The 25,159-nt window shown below is 40.1% G+C and overlaps 1 protein-coding gene across 3 annotated transcripts; it reads left to right on the forward strand.

Annotated features, from left to right (window-relative positions):
- Nucleotides 1-156: 156 nt before the first annotated feature.
- LOC124147198 (protein mono-ADP-ribosyltransferase PARP14-like) lies at nt 157-24,297 on the forward strand. Of its 3 annotated transcripts, none has more exons than XM_046517831.2 (18): nt 157-277; nt 5,544-5,739; nt 6,407-6,451; nt 11,156-11,213; nt 11,598-11,693; nt 12,906-13,040; nt 13,368-13,664; nt 14,416-14,541; nt 15,447-15,785; nt 16,020-16,069; nt 16,652-16,700; nt 17,182-17,231; nt 17,631-17,867; nt 18,374-18,583; nt 19,244-19,364; nt 19,600-19,658; nt 19,946-20,176; nt 23,210-24,297. In XM_046517831.2, exons 1-18 carry the CDS (start codon nt 252-254, stop codon nt 23,435-23,437), a joined length of 2,553 nt encoding a protein of 850 aa, XP_046373787.2. In that variant the 5' UTR covers nt 157-251; the 3' UTR covers nt 23,438-24,297. The 3 variants fall into 3 exon arrangements, with proteins under 3 accessions (XP_046373787.2, XP_046373788.2, XP_046373789.2); XM_046517832.2 differs by having other exon boundaries at nt 157-258; XM_046517833.2 differs by having other exon boundaries at nt 157-244.
- The last annotated feature ends 862 nt before the right edge of the window (nt 24,298-25,159 follow it).

The raw sequence follows: 25,159 nt of genomic DNA on the forward strand, positions 1-25,159 counted from the left end.
CATATATATCTAAAACATGAGAACTATAAACCGTTTTCCCATAATCCTTAAAGAGGCAGTACATAATCAACACATATCACCAAGAAATATAAGAATTCACTAATTAATGATTCAGGTTTTACCCGGTTCCGCCCCCCCGCGAAGTCTCATCACCCAATCACAATCTTGACAGAGGATATGGCGACGAAGCTCGTGCAGACAATGCGAGTCCACACACACAGGGCTCGGCGGGCAGGTGTCATCCGTAAGATATGAAATGTACACGTCAATTTCAAATGTAAATGTCAATGTTAAGATGTACATACACTTTTATTGTGACCTGTGTCACGGAAACGACTGCTACTGTCATTGAATAATTGATTGTTTGTGTGAGATTATATCAGTTTAGATTAGTTCTCTATATTAACATGGAATGTAAACATGTTCCTCATCGTTCAAAGTAATTGGCTATATGTACACGGGTATGTTTCTAGTGATGTAGGTTTGTATGTAGGACATGTATACATTCTCTTTGTGCCTGTGTGGCCTAGTTTCAAAACGAAAGTAGAAACTTGGAATGTACACTATTGTGTATTGCTATGTGTAATAATATAATATAATATAATATAATATAATATAATATAATATAATATAATATAATATAATATAATATAATATAATATAATATAATATAATATCACTTGGAATGTACACTATTGTGTATTTCAATGTGTAATAATGATATGATATGATATGATATGATATGATATGATATGATATGATTAATATAATATAATGTTGTTTGATTTTTTAAATATTATTTTCTATTATTATCAGTCGGTGTACATGTAATATATAATAAAATAATAAAGTCCACGTTGGAAACTGATATAATGGAGATGTTGGCTTAACGTGGACTATATAATTTTTATGTGTGTGTGTGGGGGGGGGGGGGGGGGGGGGGGGGGTGTATTATAAGATAATAATTGTCAAGTTCGTCAAGTTCATATAACGTCAATGTACAGTGTACGCGAAAAAATAACAAAAACATCGAATACAAGTACAACTATACCATATGGTAAAATAAAACAATATTTTTAAGAAATGGAAATTAAAATCCAGATGCACAGGCATTGGAAAAACTCTCAGCGATGCAATAAATCAGCTTAATAAACTTCGTAACACGATCCAATAAATATGCAAATGAGGTCATCAAACATGATGTATGTTTGATAGGCTCCATATATCGATACTATTTCTACAAAACTGTATTGACCTGTATTGTTTCCAAACTGTTTACATGTAGGTTTCCGATGTGTGGGTGCTTACATACAAACTACAATTCATCATAATGCAGTTAGTGGGACTGTACACATAGGTGTTCTTTTCATGCAATTATGTCATGTTGTTGTTGTGAATGAGAATATGTCAATTGTCTTAAGAATGACAATACCTGGTAAAGAGCTTTTCACCCTCGTGTGATTCCGTATCGTAAATATTACATGTTAGGAATAAGAAATGGTATTCTGCTCGTCAGAACGCCATGAATAATAGGTTTGTATTCCTGACATGATATTTGAGATAAAAAGTTTCGCCCAATGCTGATGCTTGGGATCAATTTTCATTTTTAGCTTAAAATAATTAATTAAATTTTGTTTCGTCACATTTCTTTAACAAAGCTACCTTCAGCAATCTATTCGACATGCATGTCTTTGTGAAATGACATGGTTCAGATAGTAGCTTTATATAATTAATAAATAAACTATTCAATTGTATAAAGGAGGCACGGGTGTTCCAGTCGCCTAAGTGAGCCGTAATTCGCAGTCCACAGTTGCCTCCCTTATGCCTGCCAGTAACATATGGTTATGGGTTCGGATCCCAGATTAGTCCTGAGTATAATACTTTCTTTTGTCAGCGCAATACCCGTGTTGTGTGTTACACCAAAGTGGTAAACGTCAAAGACCTGCATCACTTCGCGCTTTCCCCCACAGTACATCTTCCCGAGGCAAGTGAGTTAACTGACTGTAAAAGTTCAGTTTCCACCCTTCCCGAACTGTGTTGGTATTTCTGGGCTCGATCGTAGCGCCACCAATGGCTATTACGAGTAATGTTCCTTCTATGTCCCCCCTATTGACCAATCAGATTCCACCTCCCATATCACTTAAAAATAAAACGGCGTCGCCCAGTGTTGACGATCTGATCGATAGCCAAAATCTATTTTTTAATAAAACAGGTCTTACTTCGCCAAGTGCATCAACTCACGTGAGCACCTTGATTAAAAATATGAAAAGATTTGGAAAATATCTGTTGACGCTAAGTTGTCGGTACACATGCTTTGCAATCGAACGAAATCTGCACGGCAGTTTACGAACCGGATGTTGATTTCGTAACGCGATTTTGATTGGACCATGCATAGACACGTTAGTCCGGCCAAAATATAACTCCAGCCTAGTTCGGTGAGGGTGGAAACTGGTCTTTCATAGTCAGTAAACTCCCTTGCCTGGGGAAGATGCCCACAGTAAGGTGATTGGAATGTTGATCAAGAGGCGTTGCACTCACCCACCCACCCACCCACCCACCCACTCACTCACTCACTCACTCACCCACCCACCCACCCACTCACTCACTCACTCACTCACTCACTCACTCACTCACCCACCCACCCACCCACTCACTCACTCACTCACTCACTCAGATAGCTGACAGATAACTTAAGTTGTGTTTCTGGACACACACTGTGGCATACACAGCAGGGCAGATTATTTACAATGTGCAACAATTTACATTAAAACAGGCTTAATGTTGTTATTACCCAGAAGACTTGTATGTTTGCATTATGATTGAACCAAACGTAGATAATTTGTTTAACACACTATTTTTTACACTATCAAACAGATTTTGGAATCTTATTGTGATAAAATCCAGGTAACAAATCAATTTATAGCTTTTAAAATAATTACAATTGAAGAATGTGAGTGAGTGAGTTAAAATTTATCGTCGCATCGGCATTATCTCAGCCATATAGCGACTGAAATTCACCTCCAACATCGCTGCTGTCAATAAATGATACTTGCTCCAGCGACCCACTGTGACTGGAAGCCTGTGACGTGATGTTTCGAACTTAGTTAGTGAGAACCACTGTTTTCAACATTATTTATCAAAATATTGTTCAGCTACAAGTTCGGATTTAATTATTCTGTACGTTACAGCTTTTGACGATTCAAACATTTCAGATGACCATATTTGTAAATACCGATCTTGTAATCTATTTGACACAATACATTTTAGTGAATGGAGAGAGTCAAAATAATGTGAATGCCATATATTTTTCAATCCAATCTTAATAAAGATGGGTTCAAATGACAATAACCATTTATTCGTTTTACCTTTAGCACGATTATCTTCTAATACCAGTGTGTACAATATATTAGAGATTTTAGTTGCTTTTCCTGACACGATACGTGGCCAAATATGACACCATACGTGCATATATTTGGATATAAAGGGGTTTTCTACCAAGTTCACCGTATATGATTGGGTGCTCTTTTTCAATTGACGAAGTTTCAGTAAAATATCTAATTGGACAGTCCATATCAATGCATTCACAGTCTTCAAATCCCTATATTTCGCATCCACATTGTAAGATCCGCACAACCATCGCATCAAACAATTTTAATTGGCATATAATTTAGTCATTTTCCCTGCTTTTCTTAACAATATAAGAAATGGCTTTTGTTGCCTGATTTTGATGTGATGAATTTATTTAATTTATGAAAAAGATACCAAGATGCCTACTTTCTTCCGTATTCCCGAGGCAAGGGAGTTACCTGACTATAAAAGACCTTTACAGTCAGTTGAGTTAACGTGCCTCGGGAAGATGGTGTTCTTCTTCTACCTCTAACGTTTCACCATCTACTAGCAAAGATATTTCTTTGTCCTTTTTCTTTCACCCAAATATAATCAATTCCGTACAAATAAGACTATTAGTACAAGAAAATCTGTTACATTATCCATTCATTTGCACTTAGTTCTATTCCCTTGCAACCGTCTGTAAATATGAATAGCTCCAGATCATTCAAAAATAGACTAAATAAAATTGGAGAAAGGGTTTCCCCTTGTCTTACTCCTGTATTACACGTGGAAAACTATTTGCGTGAGTAACTATTTGCGCTCTTAACACAATGTTTTTCTACCTTGATACATATTATATATAAAGCGAAAGAAATTTCCATTTACTCCAAATTTCAATAAATTAATCCATAATCCTAATCTCCATACATTATCAAATACTTTCTTTAAATCTTTAAATATACAATAAAAAGTTTCCTTTCCTGATTTAAAAAAAAATCAATTATACTGTAAAGTGAGAATATATGATCTGCAGTACCAAAACATTTTCTAAAATCAGCCTGGGCTTTAGTTAGATCAATATTCTTTTAACAAAAGTCTGACAAATTCAAGCTTAAAAGAGCCGTGAACAGCACAACTTATCAGGGTTACTCCCTATAGTTTCCAAACGTTTGTACAGCCACCTTCATTTTTATATACTGGGCAAATTCTATCCTAACTCCAGCTGTCGGAAACGGGCCGGTTTCTAAGATAGGTTAAATAATAAGACATATAAATCAACCATTTTGCCTAAGGAATGGTTGATATATTCATTGATAACTCCATCAATAACACGGGCTTTATTATTCTCAAGACTCTTTATTACTGAATGAATTTCATCTTTACTTAAAGGCGTGTTTAAATCAGTACCTCCCTCGATAGTGTAAGCCACATGTATAAAATCAAATTTATTTTTTAAGTCAGCATCGTAACCTCCATTTAAAATATATAGAGAGTTATAGTTACAGGTGTTTAATAGTCTATTCCAATGATTATTTGGATGACTTTCGTCTGATGATTTCCTGAATACACATACACTGTGTGCGAATAGATTGTAGCAATCATCCAATTCTTCATGTAACTGTTTGCTTTATACAAACCCATTTGCAAGATTATTCACATCAATTCGAACAGTGTCAGGTAAATCTCTAGTTTTGCTATTAAAACCGCCAATCAACACCAACAACAACAAAACATATATTTCTAAATATCACTGCCAAGTTCATCATTATGTTACGATGATAGTAATGAAAACCCTCTTGTGGTATTTAAACTGCACCTAGTGCTAGTGGGGAAGATAGTTTAATCCACAGTACATAGTCACATGTACTCTGTAGTACTTGTAAATACCTGCACATTTTATCTCTCACTGCTATCATAATCCGACCCGACCCTAAGCAACTTGCAGAACTTCTGTTTTTAACACACCCTTTCCCTCAATTCCTCATAGCCATTGTCATGGGGTTCACCATAATGGTACACGTCAAATCGTAAGTTTTGGTTTTGACACAAAGTAATATAACTGAACTACTTTTCAAAGCCAAACCCATTCACTCACTTACTGATTTGTATAATATTAGGCTATTCTCTTGTTGACAAAATATCCAGTAATTAGATAATCAATATAACTATTAAATTCGCAGCAAAGTGCCTCTCAATATTGCGTTTATTTTAAGGCTCGGCACTGTAAATGTCACCAGAAAAAGACGTGATATTCATGTTACAATGACCACTGACATATCAGTGCTGGACATGGGGAAGACACTTGGCAACACGATTGGCAACAAACAGCTGGACATCAGCTGTAACGACAAACAGCTGGACATCAGCTGTAACGACAAACAGGACCAGGCGCAGGAGGGACCAGACGGGGTGAGTCAAGGTCATGTATTGTCCGACTGCTGACTTGGTTGATGCATGTCATCGTATCCCAATTGCGTGGATCGATGCTCATGATGTCAATTATTGGATTGTCTGGTCCAGACTCGATTATTTACAGACCGCCGTCACATAGCTGGAATATTGCTGAGTGCGGCGTTAAACAACAAACAATACAATACATATATTGTCCGACTGCTGACTTGGTTGATGCACGTCATCGTATCCCAATTGCGTGGATCGATGCTCATGATGTCAATTATTGGATTGTCTGGTCCAGACTCGATTATTTACAGACCGCCGTCACATAGCTAGAATATTGCTGAGTGCGGCGTTAAACAACAAACAATACAATACATATATTGTCCGACTGCTGACTTGGTTGATGCATGTCATCGTATCCCAATTGCGTGGATCGATGCTCATGATGTCAATTATTGGATTGTCTGGTCCAGACTCGATTATTTACAGACCGCCGTCACATAGCTGGAATATTGCTGAGTGCGGCGTTAAACAACAAACAATACAATACATATATTGTCCGACTATCTCTTCAACGTTAATTGTACACACGCCCTTTTTGTGTTTCTGTGATGTTATTTTGTTAACACCAAGCTTGAATTCGATGAAAATACGGATGTTCTGACATATTCTTACACAGGACAGTGGAATACAGACCCTTTCCTCAGCAAGTACTCTCACAAAGGTAAGTGATCGACCATATTCATATTCTAAGGTGGAGGTGTGGAGGGGGTGTTAAAAAGGTTATACAGGTATAACAAAATGATTCAGGGTTAACAAAAGGTTCGCTGGATATGTTGGATGTCCTTGAAAAAATATATACATCATGATCATCAATGTACATCATGATCATCAACACATTTCTCGTGGAAGAATGCTAGGGTGACTCACACAGTATAAATACTACACAAAGTTCAGTTAAGTTTAAGTTCCTGAAGGTGTGTTTCACGTTCGTGAAAGTAAGATCGTATTTTAAGTTCGTGAAAGTAAGATCGTATTCGTGAAAGTATGGAGGTGTTTTAAGTTCGGGGAAGTAGGGATTTGTTTCAAGTTCGGGAAAGTAGGGGTGTGTTTCAAGTTCCGGGGAAGTAGGGGTGTGTTTTAAGTTCGGGAAAGTAGGGATGTGTTTCAAGTTCGGGAAAGTAGGGGTGTGTTTCAAGTTCGGGGAAGTAGGGGTGTGTTTTAAGTTCCGGGAAAGTAGGGGTGTGTTTTAAGTTCGGGGAAGTAGGGATGTGTTTTAAGTTTGGGAAAGTAGCGATGTGTTTTAAGTTCGGGAAAGTAGGGGTGTGTTTCAAGTTCGGGAAAGTAGGGGTGTGTTTCAAGTTCGGGAAAGTAGGGATGTGTTTCAAGTTCCGGGAAAGTAGGGGTGTGTTTCAAGTTTGGGAAAGTGGGGGTGTGTTTCAAGTTCGGGGAAGTAGGGGTGTGTTTCAAGTTCCGGGAAAGTAGGGGTGTGTTTTAAGTTCGGGAAAGTAGGGGTGTGTTTTAAGTTCGGGGAAGTAGGGATGTGTTTCAAGTTCGGGAAAGTAGGGGTGTGTTTCAAGTTCGGGAAAGTAGGGGTGTGTTTTAAGTTCGGGGAAGTAGGGATTTGTTTCAAGTTACGGAAAGTAGGGATGTGTTTCAAGTTCGGGGAAGTAGGGGTGTTTTAAGTTCGGGAAAGTAGGGATGTGTTTCAAGTTCGGGTAAGTAGGGATGTGTTTCAAGTTTGGGAAAGTAGGGGTGTGTTTTAAGTTTGGGAAAGTAGGGGTGTGTTTTAAGTTTGGGAAAGTAGGGATGTGTTTCAAGTTTGGGAAAGTAGGGGTGTGTTTTAAGTTCGGGAAAGTAGGGATGTGTTTCAAGTTCGGGAAAGTAGGGATGTGTTTCAAGTTCGGGGAAGTAGGGATGTGTTTTAAGTTTGGGAAAGTAGGGATGTGTTTTAAGTTTGGGAAAGTAGGGGTGTGTTTTAAGTTTGGGAAAGTAGGGATGTGTTTCAAGTTCCGGGAAAGTAGGGGTGTGTTTTAAGTTTGGGGAAGTAGGGATGTGTTTTAAGTTTGGGAAAGTAGGGATGTGTTTCAAGTTCGGGAAAGTAGGGATGTGTTTCAAGTTTGGGAAAGTAGGGATGTGTTTCAAGTTCGGGAAAGTAGGGGTGTGTTTTAAGTTCGGGAAAGTAGGGATGTGTTTTAAGTTCGGGGAAGTAGGGATGTGTTTCAAGTTCGGGGAAGTAGGGGTGTGTTTCAAGTTCCGGGAAAGTAGCGATGTGTTTCAAGTTCCGGGAAAGTAGCGATGTGTTTCAAGTTTGGGAAAGTAGGGGTGTGTTTTAAGTTCGGGGAAGTAGGGATGTGTTTCAAGTTCGGGGAAGTAGGGGTGTGTTTCAAGTTCCGGGCAAGTAGGGGTGTGTTTCAAGTTTGGGAAAGTAGCGATGTGTTTCAAGTTCGGGGAAGTAGGGGTGTGTTTCAAGTTCCGGGAAAGTAGGGGTGTGTTTTAAGTTCGGGAAAGTAGGGGTGTGTTTTAAGTTCGGGGAAGTAGGGGTATGTTTCAAGTTCGGGAAAGTAGGGATGTGTTTCAAGTTCGGGTAAGTAGGGATGTGTTTCAAGTTCGGGGAAGTAGGGGTATGTTTCAAGTTCGGGTAAGTAGGGATGTGTTTCAAGTTCGGGAAAGTAGGGATGTGTTTCAAGTTCGGGAAAGTAGGGATGTGTTTCAAGTTCGGGAAAGTAGGGATGTGTTTCAAGTTCGGGAAAGTAGGGATGTGTTTCAAGTTCGGGAAAGTAGGGATGTGTTTCAAGTTTGGGAAAGTAGGGGTGTGTTTCAAGTTCGGGAAAGTAGGGATGTGTTTCAAGTTTGGGAAAGTAGGGGTGTGTTTCAAGTTCGGGAAAGTAGGGGTGTGTTTCAAGTTCGGGAAAGTAGGGGTGTGTTTCAAGTTCGGGAAAGTAGGGATGTGTTTCAAGTTCGGGTAAGTAGGGATGTGTTTCAAGTTCGGGAAAGTAGGGATGTGTTTCAAGTTCGGGAAAGTAGGGATGTGTTTCAAGTTTGGGAAAGTAGGGGTGTGTTTCAAGTTCGGGAAAGTAGGGATGTGTTTCAAGTTTGGGAAAGTAGGGGTGTGTTTCAAGTTCGGGAAAGTAGGGGTGTGTTTCAAGTTCGGGAAAGTAGGGATGTGTTTCAAGTTCGGGTAAGTAGGGATGTGTTTCAAGTTTGGGAAAGTAGGGGTGTGTTTCAAGTTCTGGGAAAGTAGGGGTGTGTTTTAAGTTCTGGGAAAGTAGGGGTGTGTTTTAAGTTCGGGAAAGTAGGGATGTGTTTCAAGTTCGGGGAAGTAGGGGTGTGTTTCAAGTTCCGGGAAAGAAGGGGTGTGTTTCAAGTTCGGGAAAGTAGGGATGTGTTTCAAGTTCGGGTAAGTAGGGATGTGTTTCAAGTTCGGGGAAGTAGGGGTATGTTTCAAGTTCGGGAAAGTAGGGATGTGTTTCAAGTTCGGGGAAGTAGGGACGTGTTTCAAGTTCTGGGAAAGTAGGGGTGTGTTTTAAGTTCGGGGAAGTAGGGGTGTGTTTTAAGTTCGGGGAAGTAGGGATGTGTTTCAAGTTCGGGAAAGTAGGGGTGTGTTTCAAGTTCGGGGAAGTAGGGGTGTGTTTCAAGTTCGGGAAAGTAGGGGTGTGTTTTAAGTTTGGGAAAGTAGGGATGTGTTTTAAGTTCCGGGAAAGTAGGGGTGTGTTTTAAGTTTGGGAAAGTAGGGATGTGTTTCAAGTTTGGGAAGGTAGGGGTGTGTTTTAAGTTCGGGGAAGTAGGGATGTGTTTCAAGTTCGGGAAAGTAGGGGTGTGTTTCAAGTTCGGGGAAGTAGGGGTGTGTTTCAAGTTCCGGGAAAGTAGGGGTGTGTTTTAAGTTCGGGGAAGTAGGGGTGAGTTTTAAGTTCGGGGAAGTAGGGGTGTGTTTCAAGTTCCAGGAAAGTAGGGGTGTGTTTTAAGTTCGGGAAAGTAGGGATGTATTTCAAGTTTGGGAAAGTAGGGGTGTGTTTTAAGTTTGGGAAAGTAGGGATGTGTTTCAAGTTCGGGAAAGTAGGGATGTGTTTTAAGTTCGGGAAAGTAGGGGTGTGTTTTAAGTTTGGGAAAGTAGGGATGTGTTTTAAGTTCGGGAAAGTAGGGATGTGTTTCAAGTTACGGAAAAGTAGTGGTGTGTTTTAAGTTTGGGAAAGTAGGGATATGTTTCAAGTTCCGGGAAAGTAGGGATGTGTTTCAAGTTCCGGGAAAGTAGGGATGTGTTTTAAGTTTGGGAAAGTAGGGATGTGTTTCAAGTTCCGGGAAAGTAGGGGTGTGTTTTAAGTTCGGGAAAGTAGGAATGTGTTTTAAATTCGGGAAAGTAGGAATGTGTTTTAAGTTCGGGAAAGTAGGAATGTGTTTTAAGTTCGGGAAAGTTTGGGCGTGTTTTAGGTTTGGGAAAGCAGCTTTCTCGAGCTTTACGGCACTCGTTTTAACCTGGCGTCTTCCATTTCAGACTACGCTTGAAAAATACGTTTATAAGTTTGTAAACTGAACAAACGAACATTCCGGAATGTCAAATATATAATATATAATTAATCCCACGGAAGCGAGAGACAGACGATAATTTTGACGGAATCCGAGGTTGCATGATTAGAAAACACATTCATGATTTGGTTAGCGACGCTTTGATTGGTCGGATGAAAGGTAGTTCTGACGTGACCCATAATGGGATGTCCTCTGATCTTTGTTTAGCGATAGCGAGAACTGAGATCTGATTTTAATGAGATTGTTTATGAAGTATTCGGGGGGTCACCTCGGTTATGGAATGCCAGATTGCAACGAGCAGTTTAACTTTGCACTGAAGGTTCAGAAACTTAAAACGAAAATAACACTCATGTAAGTGAAAGTAGTCCTTACAAAGATCCCCCTTCACATGTGAACCAATCAAATACCGGGCAGCCAATCAGAACTGTGCGGCTTTTAACAAAAAATATTTAGCAGGCCAGCATTCTATTCTACTGCAGTTCGACGTTTGTTCATGTTTTTGGAAACAGTTTCCCTCGATTTGTCTTCAATATATATATGCACGTACATCCCAGCATCTTTCCTCTGTACTATGTAACAGAGACCATATGGTCTCTGTATGTAATAACATGAGCAGCATGAAGATTCGAGTTAGAATTAGCCTTCAGAAAGAGACGTAGGAGGCGTCTAACAAATCAGGTGGTCGGGCTCACTGACTTGGTTGATGCATGTCATCGTATCTCAATTGCTTATGATCTGAATCGCTGGATTGTCTGGTCCAGACTCGGTTGTTAGACTGACGTCATACAGCTGGAATATTGCTGAGTGTGACGAGAAGCAGAGTGAATAACAGTGCCAAAATAATGAATAAGTAATCACATCAAACTGTTTTTTCCAGGATCCATATTTTTTTTTTGTTCAACAGGAACCTACCTACCCCGTCGTGAATGACATAAACCGCCGCAGCACGTTCAAACAACATGGTTAGATCTTCTTCTTGTAACAAAAACACACGGCTCATTTCATCTAAATAACGATTTGCAAAATACTGAATATGTCACTAAGGACAAATAAGCATCGTATGAAAACGACATTAGGGAAGAGAATATAATTATGGATGTCAACTTCTTTATTATGAGGAACACAACGTTTCGGAGTACATACTTACTCCTTCATCAGTTGACATCCATATATTCTCTTCCTTATGTGTATCACTTCTAAGTGCCCTTCAAAGACCTGATACCAAGATTGTTCCAATGTTTCTGTTCGCTGTGCTGACCTTTTAGTGTTGTTGGTATTGAAGGGAATCTCTGTACAGTAATATATTGGATGAAGCAGTGGCACGTTTACTTTTTTTTCTTATAAAGTCATCGTCTGTTCTGGAAGTGGTTCATTGGAAGCTGAAGCTATTCAAAGTAGTCTGAATGTCGATACTGGTCCCGTGTCTATCACTGTTTGCAATGGTAAGTGGTGACATTACTCACTTTTGAACAGAACCAGGGGCGGTGGGGTAGAGTCGTGGTTAAAGTGTTCGCTCGTCACACCAAAGACCCGGGTTCGATTTCCGACATGGGTACAATGTGTGAAGTCCATTTCTGGTGTTTGTCAACACGTTTTATACATAATCGCAAAACAGTCAAGGTTGTATTGTAGTATTTACCAAAATGTAAATGGTGTGGACCCAAAAAATAGAAAATGTTATTTTTATAACATTTTGAATACAACGACCTATGCACATCTTGGTGTCAGTACACTGCAGTCATCGCAGAATTTGTTCTGAAGATTATTATTCTTATACAACACATATGGAGGGAAATATACTTCCCTTATATTTTCGTATCGTGTACATACCATCAGCACATGATACTCATTTTCTACATGTACAGTCGAAAATCTGATGAGAGGTATTTTTCAACATTTTGTAGTCATTTACAGTGCTAAAAGTATTTTAAAATATTGTTACGTGTCAATTCCCAAATTGAAACAATATGTTAACCCAGAAATCTGTAGGTTAAAGAACTTAGTGTGAAACCAACAAACAATCAACACATGGTTATCAATTAACAATTGTATTACAAAATAAATTAGGTTTGCCAATCAATACAAGTTACTGCACAGCAATTCACATTACAATGGCAATACACAATAGAGTGGCAGTATACTATTCAATGGCAATATATAATATGATGGCAGTGCTCAGTATCAAGTACAAAAATACAGTGGTGATAGTAAAAGTCAGTAATAATAATATATATTCACCAAGCGGCAACAGTGGTCAAGCTTCCGTGATTGGCAAGGCAGGGAATCGGGGATGATGAGTGATCCTCACATGAAAGCTGGTTCCATAGGATGAAATTCGTAAACACCATCTTGTCACCTTATGTAGTCTTACCAGCTACAGGAAATCTCCTCCTAGTGCTCTCACAACATAGAACATTCTCCATGTTTCTATAACATACTATCACCGTCCGCGGTATACCGGACCGGAAATTTACACACCACACTAGCATGTAAATATAGTAACTTCCTGACGACTGATCACTGTCCAAACACAATGCAGTGAGCGTCTACCTAATCTCAACAGAAACAATGTAACACTCCCACAATCATTGCTGAACAATAAAATACACTGCCATATAACAATATCAGCTGTTGTTATTTTCGTTGTTTTGCAGATACAGCTGGGTTCTTTAACAACATTTCTCCCTCGGCCTCTGACACAGCTTTGTATATCGTGGTTGATTCACCCATGTGTGACATATTGATGAAAGGACGCAGGCTGCCCGACGCTGTTTATGACTTCTTCGAAGGTGATCAGCTTACGATACTGAGACACTTTGAAAACCCTTATTCGAATTCTTGTAATATTTGCCGCTATTTGGCCGAAATAATAAAATTAAGTTGTTTTGTGAATTTAGGCGTGAGATAATCAAACAGAACAGTACCTTTGTGCGGTTTCAAATCTGTCGATGTGTTTGGAGACTTTAGCACTAAAACACATCTTGTAGGATGCTTGAAATGATGATGCAGTCGTCATTATATAGAGCAACTAGCTTGCATGATAACGGTATTAGAGCCTACACCGAGTCTTCCAGTACAATATACAAGCCAGTACAATATTCTCTTGAATGTTTCAGAATTTGCACAGTCGTCGAAGGTCTATTTGAAGAACATACTCCCCCAGCCGGAACACTGGAGATACGACGGCCTGAGGTGTCAGCTGCCTCAAGACTGTGTGCGTGAATACAAGGAGATCCACATCTCTTGTGGACAGACACCCGTGACAGAGGGGGATCGTGTCACAGTTGAATCAGAGTCGGGTGCTGGGTCTATGGAATCAACTGATAATGTTGATGATGACGACATTGATATTGATGAGGATGGTGGCGATGATGACGCTGATGCAGAGGAATATTCTTCGATGGAAGAATCAGGTAATCATTATTAGAGTGAATGTTGTTTGTTGTTGGAATCGTACAATCGCTCTGATTCAATCTTATTAAAATCAGATCTAAATTCTCGCTGCCGCTAAACAAAGATCTTAGGACATCCCGTTACGGTTGACGTCAGAACGACCTTTCGCGAACTCTGACCGACCACTGAAATGACTTACAAGAAGTCGACATCAGCCAATTAGAAAGCAGCTTGCACTCGTTTTAACCTGGCGACTTTCAGACTACGTTTGAAAAATATGTTGACACTGTTTTGTAAACTTAACAAACGAACATTCCGGAATGTCTAATATATGGTTGAGATTGTATGGCAGTGCTTCCTACGTACTGTGCAACGCCACGTCCGTTCAAATGTTTGTCCCACTGAAGCGAGAGATAGACGATAATTTTGACGGAATCAGCCGTAACTGTCATTCGGAATACCCCGTATTAACGTTTTCGGGGTTGCATGATTAGAAAACACATACTGAATGTAACTTTCATGATCTGGTAAGCGACGCTTTGATTGGTCGGATAAAAGGTCGTTCTGACGTGACCCGTAATGGGATGTCCTCAGATCTTTGTTCAGCTATAGCGAGAACTAAGATCTGATTTCAATGAGATTGGCTCTGATTTTAAAAGAAATTTCTTATGATTATGGGAATGGTTTTGTGTTTTTATTAATGGCGATTCAGCAACTCCACAGCTTTGCAAAAATCAGGACACTCTAGATATTGTATAAACTATGTTTCAGGAGTTGTCTCGCCCACCGAACATATTCAAATTGGCTCCAACTGTACAATGAACATCACACGGCAGCCCACGGGAGAACTGTTGATGAGGCAAGATGGTACTCAAAATACCATGAACGTTCAGATAGGTATATTGCTCTCGTGTATATTCCAATGTACATGTAATATTGTTCTAGATACATATTCTGCTGTCTATTTTGACGACACGTACACATGTACACATATGCATATGCATTCTATTGTCTGGGTTCGTCATCCCGTTGATGCCCGATATCTCGTGCCCTGACGCGAATAACATGGGTATTGGATGGCCGGTCAGGTTCTGTGACGGGTCTGATTTCTTGTCATCACCACTCGATAGCATGGATTGTTGGACCAGATTTCAGTCACATGTGTAAGCATGGTGTCGAGATGGTAGGGAATTTGAAAAGTATTGAACCATATCAGATTTTCTGAAACTTATGTTAAACTTAGGTCAAACTCATTACTGTGATCATAAATGCAGTGAAAATTATTATTGATGATGATGTTGATAGATGATGATTGATGTTGAAGATGATGATTGATAATTATGACGATGATTGACGATGTTGATTGATGATGATGATTAATGGTGATGTTGAAGATGATGTTGATTGATGATGGTGATTGATAATTATGACGATGATGATTGACGATGATTGATGATGTTGATTGATGATGATGATGATTAATGGTGATGTTGAAGATGATGTTGATTGATGATGGTGATTGATCATTATGACGATGATGATTGACGATGATTGATGATATTGATTGATGTTGATTGATGATGATGTGGAAGATGATGATGTTGATTGATGATGATTGATGATGTTGATTGATGATGATGTTGATTAATGATGATGATGATTGACGATTATGATGGTGATTAATGGTGATGTTGAAGATGATGTTGAAGATGATGATGTTGATTGATGATGATGATGATGATGATGATCGCTTCTGGAATAAATAAGAACATGCCATTAAGGACATCCCTATGTTTTACCAGTTCCTAGAGAAAGTACATCAAAGGTAGTTGTGGTGATCACCCCCGTACCTACAGACCCCGAACTTGACAGGATCCTTCTACGTCAAATGGATGGTCAGAAGGACGTCATCAACATCAACCTCCAGTCACAAAATGCTCAGGTTGTCCGGTTTAGTCCAGGCTCGGTCATCGTGGAAATTGATCTTCAACCTGGACAGAAAGTCGGACCAGAATGGATTAAGAGCTTGCTGGGGAAGCTGTTCAATCAGAAAGTGAAGTCATGCATTCCTCAAGGCACACGTCTGAAAGTAGACATTAAAAGCAATGTCTGCCTTCCTGGAGATCATTTGGATCAGTCCCGTAAGAAGCTTCATTTATTTCATGAAATGTACATTTTTATTAACTGAGGGGCAAAATAAAGTGTACCGAGTCTGTCATTTATGTAATGGAAAATTTAAAGAACTCGGTTTATCTCTGTTGAAACAAAACTAAACTGAAACAAACTGTAAATTACGACTATTATATAATATTGCCATCTGAAGGTTGAATATGTATTTTGATATGTACTTGATCTAAAGGGAATTCTTTTTATAGTATCAAAGATGTCATCAGATATTCACACGGGTTGTGTGGCCAGAGAGAAGGTAATTGATCTTTGTTTACGATGTGTGATCCGTTTCTGGTATATACAGGTTCTTGTGTACCTCTGATGTGCTTATGTCATTAACAACTCTAGTTTTAGAAGAAATCCTTTTTTTAAAATGCAGTATCTAATTGTGACATATACAATGAACCTATTTCCATAATCAAATAGACACGTAAAGATCCGGGGTAGAATAGGTCTTCAGCAACCGATGCTTGCCGTAAAAGGCGACTATGCTTGTCGTAAGAGGCGACTAACGGGATCGGGTGGTCAGGCTCGCTGACTTGGTTGATGAATGTCATCGATCCCAATTGTGTGGATCGATGCTCATGATATTAATCAGTCGATGGTCCAGACTCGATTATTACAGACCGCCGTCATATAGCTTGAATATTACTGAGTGCGGCGGTAAACAACAAACAAACAAACAAACCATAATTGAATATAAAACTAAATATTCTCGCTTTATTTGCGGGCTTATATTGTAACAGGAACAACAAAATCAGATCTATTTCATTATGGTTGATGTCGAGAATGTGTTTCCTTTTACTTTATGTGGTACTGATAGGGTTTCTGTTTGCAGTATGATGAACTGGCCAAAGAACTGGATGAACTTAGGAGGTCAAATACTTGTAAGTTCATAGGTCCACACAATCCACATTTAGACAGACTCACGATTAGCTGAGTGGTCAAAGGCGCCGCAATTCGCTGTGCAGAGTTGCGTCCCTTAGACACCTACGATTGTGAATTCGAATCCCAGTTCGCCCTTTTTATGTTTTTTGGTTTCTCAGCACCATACCTGTGCTCGTGGGTTTCACCGAAGCGGAAGACGTCTAAGACATGCATTACTTCGGGCTTTCCTCCAAAATTAAGCTGACACGCCGTGATAAAACTGGAACACTGTTCAAAGCGGTGTTAAACCCTACTCACTCACTACCCATATTCAAATGTTCAATGGAAATTTGTAAAAATATAAAAGATTAAAAAATTGCATACTCTGAGAAGTCTGTATGCCTCCACCATAATATTTCCATTCTAGAAAAATAACAATAAACATTCGGATGTTTTCAATGAACCAACCTACTTGGTTTAACACGTTTCTGCTTTCAACAGCTCAGAGGCTGTCAGTACGACTCGTATCGGGAGACATCAAAGCTGAGAAGGTAGGCCAATACTTAGTAGTGCCTTGGTGAACGGCGGTATTTGGAACTTCGAAAACCTACCGTACTTTCGCCAAACTTCTGGATAATACTTAACTTATATCTCTCTCAAACTGTAAAGAACAGCGACAAAACCATTTCCATATTCCTCAATCGTACGATTCCGACTGTGTTATGAGCAAGTGTTTATGAACGACTATCAAATAGTTATGATACGAGGTGTTCGCGAAAAGGTGAGCATATCCTGCCCCAAGTTTTGGCAACCGGCTCCAAAACAAGTCAATTATTTGCCTGAAGAAATGACATCATTTTGGTCACTGATACGTCAAATTTGAAAATGTCTACGCATTCCATTGTATTACTACATATTTAAATACGAAGTGTTACAATTTCTTCACTTAGACCGACGTGATTGTCAACTCAACAAACACCAATCTTAAAATGCTAGAAGGGGACATTTCAAAGAGTATCCTGACTGCTGCCGGGTCATCAGTACAGAAGGAGTGCAGTCACAAGTACCCATCTGGACTAGAGATAGGTGTTGTGGCCAAAACAGACGGTGGTTCCCTTGCCTGCCATAACATCTACCACGTCGTCCTTCCTAACATATGGAACTCCCACCCAAAGGTTGCACAGGAGGTATGTGTACATGTAGTTAGAGCATATGCATGTGTACTTTGTATATGTATGTTACTATAGTATATGTATTTATCAGAAGCATTTCCCCTCTTTCCTCAGTGTGTAGACAACTTATGATTCAAACAAGTAAATTCAATGCTTCCGATAATATTTGGACACTATAGAAATCTATGAACTAAATTGTTTACAAAACCAAACTAGAAGGCAAAATTATTTTGTTTATAAGTTTGTTATTCGTCACCACAGTCAGCTTTATTCCAGCTGTATGGCGTTTTTTTTGTAATTAATCGAGTCTGAACCAGACACTGTCGTGATTGCTATTATGAACATCGATTTTCGTAATGTTGGAGACGGTGACGTACAAAAAGTGAATGTTACCGAGCCTGACCACATGATTCATTTAATCGCCTCTTTCAAAGAAAACGTGCTTCGAGAACAACCATAATGAACAAGAACGCCTTTAAATAGAACCTGTGTAACATTAAATCTTTGGCTTTACTCTGCAGTGTTTCAGGAGTATCCTTGGCAAGATCCTGCAGCAGGCGGACAACGATGGCCACCGCTGTATCAGCATCCCGCCCCTAGGCACGGGACATCTCCGCTACACGCCAAACATTGTGGCCAAGCTTATGTTCGAGGTGTGCCGCAGCTTCAGGTCAAAGTTCCTGATGGAAGTTCGATTGGTTGTGCTTCCCAAATTTGCTGATGTACATAAGGTGAGACGGGCTTACGACTTGACCAAATAGTTTCTGTTCTCTGTGCATGCCGAAGATGAGCGTGTGACAGGGCATGAATTTATGGATATTTTGTTAGGGTCATTGCCACATTCAGATGATGATAGTAAGTGACACCTCCCTCTCTGCATCATGATGGCAGTAGGGGTGGAGCAGTAACGTTAGCCAGCCGTCCACTAATACCTGGTGCCATCACTATTTGATCGTCATTTATTAACACATGCATATAATAAAGTCGGAATGGTTCAATGGACTCTGATTTTGGACATGTTTTGTATCACTTTTATTTAATACTTGTCGTGGGAATGAAATTATTAGTGACCTCTGATTTTGTATATGCTGTGCAAGGTACGAAAACGTGAAAATGATAATTAAGGTGGACATGGCATGGTTTTAATCCCACAAACACACATCGAGTTGAGGGAACTAATCGCCAAGCAATCACCAAGAGAGATTTGCAATGGTCTTTGAAATGTTTGGGTTCAACTGAAATCTTGATGGCAAATTAAATACATTGAACCGGAGCTATGAATCCCATGTTGTCATAGATGTGCACTTTACATCACACGAACATTCATGATCTCATTAACATGAATTGATATATAAAGACAATGTCCACACTTTTCCTTTGATTGTTGCAAGGCATTCACGGATGTGTATAAAGAATGTGAACATGAAGAACTATATGCTGAAAAGGCACCAATGGCATCTGAAATATGTCCATCAACATCCAAGGCTTCTGAAGAGGCATGCAAACAGAAAGGTAAAAGTTCGCAGTTTCTCTGCCACTAGGTGTAATAATATGAATCAACGATTGTTATAATAATTGTGTTGTCTTACAATATTATATTTGATTCTGAGGAGACGGATATTTATCTTATTTGGACAGCATACGGTCACACATTTGGCATACACACATTTGGCTTTTACCAGACAGACAGACAGACAAACAGACAGACAGACAGATAATCAGCTGATCTGAGATATTTTCCTTCCAGAGATCAAGAAGAGTGCGATCGAGATCTCGTGGATCAGCGGAGACATGGCTGACCAAGAGGTTGGTGTCTGGAATATTTTTGAATGTATACTGCATCAACTGAATCCGACAATGAGTTGATATTCGTATTCTGTCTCAATAAAAAAAGAATTAAAGGAAGACAGTTCAAACAAATGGAAGCAACAAATTCAAATACCCTCACTCACAAAACTGTTTCTGTAATGCCACCAGGTTTACGCTATGATGTAAGTGTATTGTTTTACAAGGTTTGTCGCGAATATACACGTGAATATTTTATTTCAAATGAATTCCACCAGTTGTTAAAACGAGTTCATATGTGTCTTCAGGTTGATGCTGTTGTGTGTTCCACGAATCCTAATCTGAATCTGAAGAATGGTGTCTTGTCCGTGTCCATCTTAAAGAAAGCAAAGGGGGACATTGAAGAAGAGCTTAACGCCAACTACCCCCAAGGAATAGGGGCATGGGAGGTGGCCTTCACGGGTGGAGGACAAAGCCCATGGAAGCAGATCTACTTCACAACACTGAAGAATTGGGACACTTCAGAAGAACTAAAGAACGTATGTTTCATGGCGACTTTGCGAACATGTGTCGTTGTAACCCAAACACTAGCAACATTGAGGACCCTTAGTGTAGGTCCAGTGGGTTACGTGTGGTGTCTCTCTGGCAAGATACTTTGTTTGAAACATTCCTTTGTTATAGGTATACGTATAGGTATGATTATTCACGAAGTGAGTTACCTAGGGCCACAATAATGATTCGGCGGAGATAGTCTCACGTTAAATTGTTAATTGCAACTGATGTCAGTTTTCGTGAGAGAAAGGGTATTTCGATTTTTGTAACAAATTAAAAAGTAAAAATAATATATAAATCAATTGTCAAAAGTACCGTGGCGGGAAGGTTCAACCAAAAATTGATCAACATGACATCAACCAGATATTCGTAGTTGACGAAACAGTAGTTTGATTGCATCGACGTCAAGTTCCTATATTCCACATAGTGAACGAATTGATCTGTTTCAGTAAGTGTATGTGTTCTTTTGAATAGGTAAACATACGAAAATACATACGGTAATATAACAGAACTATATTTATCCGCTATGCATCAACATGACACGTTCAAATTTTGTTATTACTTGTGAATAAAAGCGACAGAACCCTTTCCATGATCAGACGAAATCTCTGGTAAAAGCAGAGGCCACTGTAAGATTCCGACTGCGTCATAAGCACTTGTGTACGAATCACTGGGAAATGGAAATGATTCTTGCCTCAAAGGCCTCAATATCATTATCGCACACATGGCATTATAATAAACCGGGGAACAAAAGAAACTATACCTGTAGGTATCATGTGTTTGATTTTCAGTTGAAAATGTCTTAAGCTAGCGATATTATATCCCTAAATGTGAACTCTACTGGCGCTTAGTCAGCACTTACAGAATACTTCTACATGGTTTTATCTTTCAAATATAATTTGATTTAAAAATGATTTACTTTATTTAAATCGCATAATACATCACTGCTGATCTTACGTTCATCTCGTTTATTTGACGTAATTTGTCTTTTCGGTACAAACTTACATTTCAAACATGGAAGACGGTCTTGTGGCTGCAAGTTCATTTCTTACCCCAGTCTTCACTGAACCAAATGATTTTCCACACGATTACCTTAGCCACAGATTACTTTTTACAAACTGCTGCAGGAATGAGTTTTTAGGCACACGACATGTATCACTATAGTTGATATATTAATCACATGCCACACATGGTGATATATTGGTTTTTGCTGGACTACAATCCCCCAAATAAAGTTATGTATCAGGATAAATAGAAATAAATAAATAAAGGAACCCTCAAGTATTAAGAAACCCTTACGCCTCTTACCTTCAGCAAGAGCTTAAAAGTGGATGAGTATAGGCTGCTGGAGCTGAGAAGGGATGAGTATAGGCTGCTGGAGCTGAGAAGGGATGAGTATAGACTGCTGGAGCTGAGAAGGGATGAGTATAGGCTGGTTGAGCTGGGAAGGGGATGAGTATAGACTGCTGGAGCTGGGAAGGGGATGAGTATAGACTGCTAGAGCTGGAATGGGATGAGTATAGGCTGCTGGAGCTGGGATGGGGATGAGTATAGGCTGCTGGAGCTGAGAAGGGATGAGTATAGGCTGGTTGAGCTGGGAAGGGGATGAGTATAGGCTGCTGGAGCTGAGAAGGGGATGAGTATAGACTGCTAGAGCTGAGAAGGGGATGAGTATAGGCTGCTGGAGCTGATAACGGAATGAGTATAGGCTGGTTGAGCTGGGAAGGGGATGAGAAAAGGCCGCTAGAGCTGAGAAGGGATGAGTATAGGCTGCTGGAGCTGGGAAGGAGATGAGTATAGGCTGCTGGAGCTGGGAAGGAGATGAGTATAAGCTGCTGGAGCTGGGATGGGGATGAGTATAGGCTGCTGGAGCTGGGAAGGGGATGAGTTTAGACTGCTAGAGCTTAAAAGTGGATGAGTATAGGCTGCTGGAGCTGATAAGGGGATGAGTATAGGCTGGTTGAGCTGGGAAGAAGATGAGTATAGGCTGCTGGAGCTGATAGGGGATAAGTATAGGCTGCTGGAGCTGGGAAGGGGATGAGTATAGACTGCTAGAGCTGAGAAGGGGATGAGTATAGACTGCTAGAGCTGGGAAGGGGATGAGTATAGGCTGGTTGAGCTGGGAAGGGGATAAGTATAGGCTGCTGGAGCTGGGAAGGGGATAAGTATAGGCTGCTGGAGCTGGGATGGGGATGAGTATAGGCTGGTTGAGCTGGGAAGGGGATGAGTATAGGCTGCTGGAGCTGGGAAGGAGATGAGTATAGGCTGGTTGAGCTGGGAAGGGGATAAGTATAGGCTGCTGGAGCTGGGATGGGGATGAGTATAGGCTGGTTGAGCTGGGAAGGGGATAAGTATAGGCTGCTGGAGCTGAAAAGGGAATGAGTGTAGGCTGCTGGAGCTGGGAAGGGGATGAGTTTAGACTGCTAGAGCTGAGAAGGGGATGAGTATAGGCTGCTGGAGCTGGGAAGGGGATGAGTATAGGCTGCTGGAGCTGGGAAGGGGATGAGTATAAACTGCTAGAGCTGAGAAGGGATGAGTATAGGCTGCTGGAGCTGAGAAGGGGATGAGTATAAACTGCTAGAGCTGAGAAGGGATGAGTATAGGCTGCTGGAGCTGAGAAGGGGATGAGTATAGGCTGCTGGAGCTGGGAAGGGGATACGTATAAGCTGCTGGAGCTGAGAAGGGGATGAGTATAGGCTTCTGGAGCTGAGAAGGGGGTAAGTATAAGCTGCTGGAGCAGGGAAGGGGATAGCCTTGGTAATTGCCTTGTTAAATATATAAAACACATGTATGCTCGGGGTACTGTAGGGGAGATTAGGTTTTAGTCCACACACACAAAATAACAACATTTCCTTCAATTTCCAATTACATAAAACAGGAAAACTTTCTGTTTCCTCCTTTTTCTTTTGCCCAACAGGTTTTGTGATTGCGATTTAGAAATAAACAAACAGAATCTTTTTCAGCTTCAACGTGCGTCATACTAGGGTCTCCATATAAATAGGAAACATTATTTGTTTCAGTCATTTGTCCGAATGATCACAAAGTGTCTGCAATTGGCCAGTGAGTCTCAACTTTCCTCCATTGCCTTCCCGCTGCTGGGAACGAAGAGACAGCGATACCCTTGTGACCTGGTGTCAGAGTGGCTTAATCAAGCAATACTGCTCTATGCAACAGCGAATCCGGAGACCTCTTTGGTTGAAGCAATGATCGTAGTTCGACCAGAAGACCAGACCAATCCCAAATGTTAATTTGCATATCACCTGAACGGACTTTTCTCTTGTTTGTAAGGCAGCTCTTCTGACTCAGTGGAAACTGCGTGAGTAGGGTTTCTGGGGCAGGGCATGCTAATCCCTGTCTTCAACACCCTGTGTCCTCACTGATTTTCAGTGATCCATTGATTTACGTTTCATCAATATGTTTGCCGTTTACGCCCAATGAAATCTGTTTTAGAAGATATTCGAGATATATAGTTCTCTGGCGTTGACGTCTAAATTCAGTGTGACTTGCAGATTGTTTTGTACAACTGCGACAGTGAGGCGATTTGGCCATATACATATCAAAGTGGTCATATTGCCAGCTATGAAAAGGGTTCGATGCCTGCAAGTGGTACCGTTAGGATAAACACCCAACAGAAATAGTTTTTTCACGTCTTATGACATTTTCTCAAGGAAGGTTATCTTCATTTAATTTTATCTAAATGTGTAGATTTTCAATAAATGAAATAGATGATAAACATGTGTAATTTCTTGAATATCCTCTGTCAATTATTTAGTAGCACTGGAACTGTTCTTTGCGAAGATATATGTAACATTTTACGAGACAAAATCTAATTGAGATGGATTTTATTTTATGTAGCTGACATACTGAAGATAGTGATGCTCTTAAAGCAGGTCTGTTGTGCGTACGAACGAGGACTAAACTTTGTGTAATATATCAAAATTATATTTCTCATTATAACTTAAATGAAAATATGTAATTCGTTGTCATATATTTAAGGGATTTTTAGTTGTAACAACATTGTATCTGATATGTTGTATAAACTTTTTATCCAGTTCAGATTTTTACACATACATGTATACTTAATAGATAATAAACTGATGTATGTCCACTGTCCTGTGACACCTCGTCAGTCCGGACCCCGGTGGTCCGAATCCCCTTCTTTCTGTTAGCAGATGATACATGCGAAGGCATTACAAAGGATCTCCAGGATGAATTAGGTTGAAGTGTTGCCGCCCGGATTAACAGGGTTTCACCGTGTATGTCAACGTGTCTATGAATCCTTTTTGCTTTGTAATAATGCCATAAGAATATTGCATGTTTGTGTGTTTGTGTGTGTGTGTGTGTGTGTGTAGCCGTGTGTGTGTGTGTGTGGCCGTGTGTGTGTGTGGCCGTGTGTGTGTGGCCGTGTGTGTGGCCGTGTGTGTGTGTGTGTGTGTGTGTGTGGCCGTGTGTGTGGCCGTGTGTGTGTGTGTGTGTGTGTGGCCGTGTGTGTGTGTGTGGCCGTGTGTGTGTGTGGCCGTGTGTGTGTGTGTGTGTGTGTGTGTGTGTGGCCGTGTGTGGCTTCTTTTACTAGTTCGGACCAACGCCGTTGCAATAGGGATAGCCCTCTGAAACTCATGCCTCAGTTAAACATGAATACCCCACACAGACACATTACACTTGTCCTGTGACGGAGCTGTGCTCCAGAGATCTGGCTGTCATTACACAAGAATAAAGTAATAATAGTTTGCTATTATCAGCTTGTTGGAAGTATAGGTGACAATAAAAAGGATTAAAAAAACTGACAACGAACACTGATTAATTAAACCAGAAAACATATTCAAGCTGATTAACTCAGCAACTGTATAACAATAATACAAATAGAATAGCTAAATCAACACTTTGACAAGATAGTGACAAGATGCATAGACAGCAAATTAAGTCGACTGCGAGCAATTAACACACGAGAGTTAATTAACTCAACACTCTAA

Source organism: Haliotis rufescens, unplaced genomic scaffold (genome assembly GCF_023055435.1).
Source record: "Haliotis rufescens isolate VD_foot unplaced genomic scaffold, xgHalRufe1.0.p SCAF_39, whole genome shotgun sequence".
Lineage (NCBI taxonomy): Eukaryota > Metazoa > Mollusca > Gastropoda > Lepetellida > Haliotidae > Haliotis > Haliotis rufescens.

Bases quoted from the DNA above. Each gene is read 5' to 3' on its own strand.
- LOC124147198 (XM_046517831.2), top strand. From the start codon at position 252: ATGAAATGTACACGTCAATTTCAAAT. The intron at 6,452-11,155 runs GTAAGTGATCGA...TTTGTTCAACAG, and splicing joins CAGCAAGTACTCTCACAAAG to GAACCTACCTACCCCGTCGT. The intron at 19,659-19,945 runs GTTGGTGTCTGG...ATGTGTCTTCAG, and splicing joins GAGACATGGCTGACCAAGAG to GTTGATGCTGTTGTGTGTTC.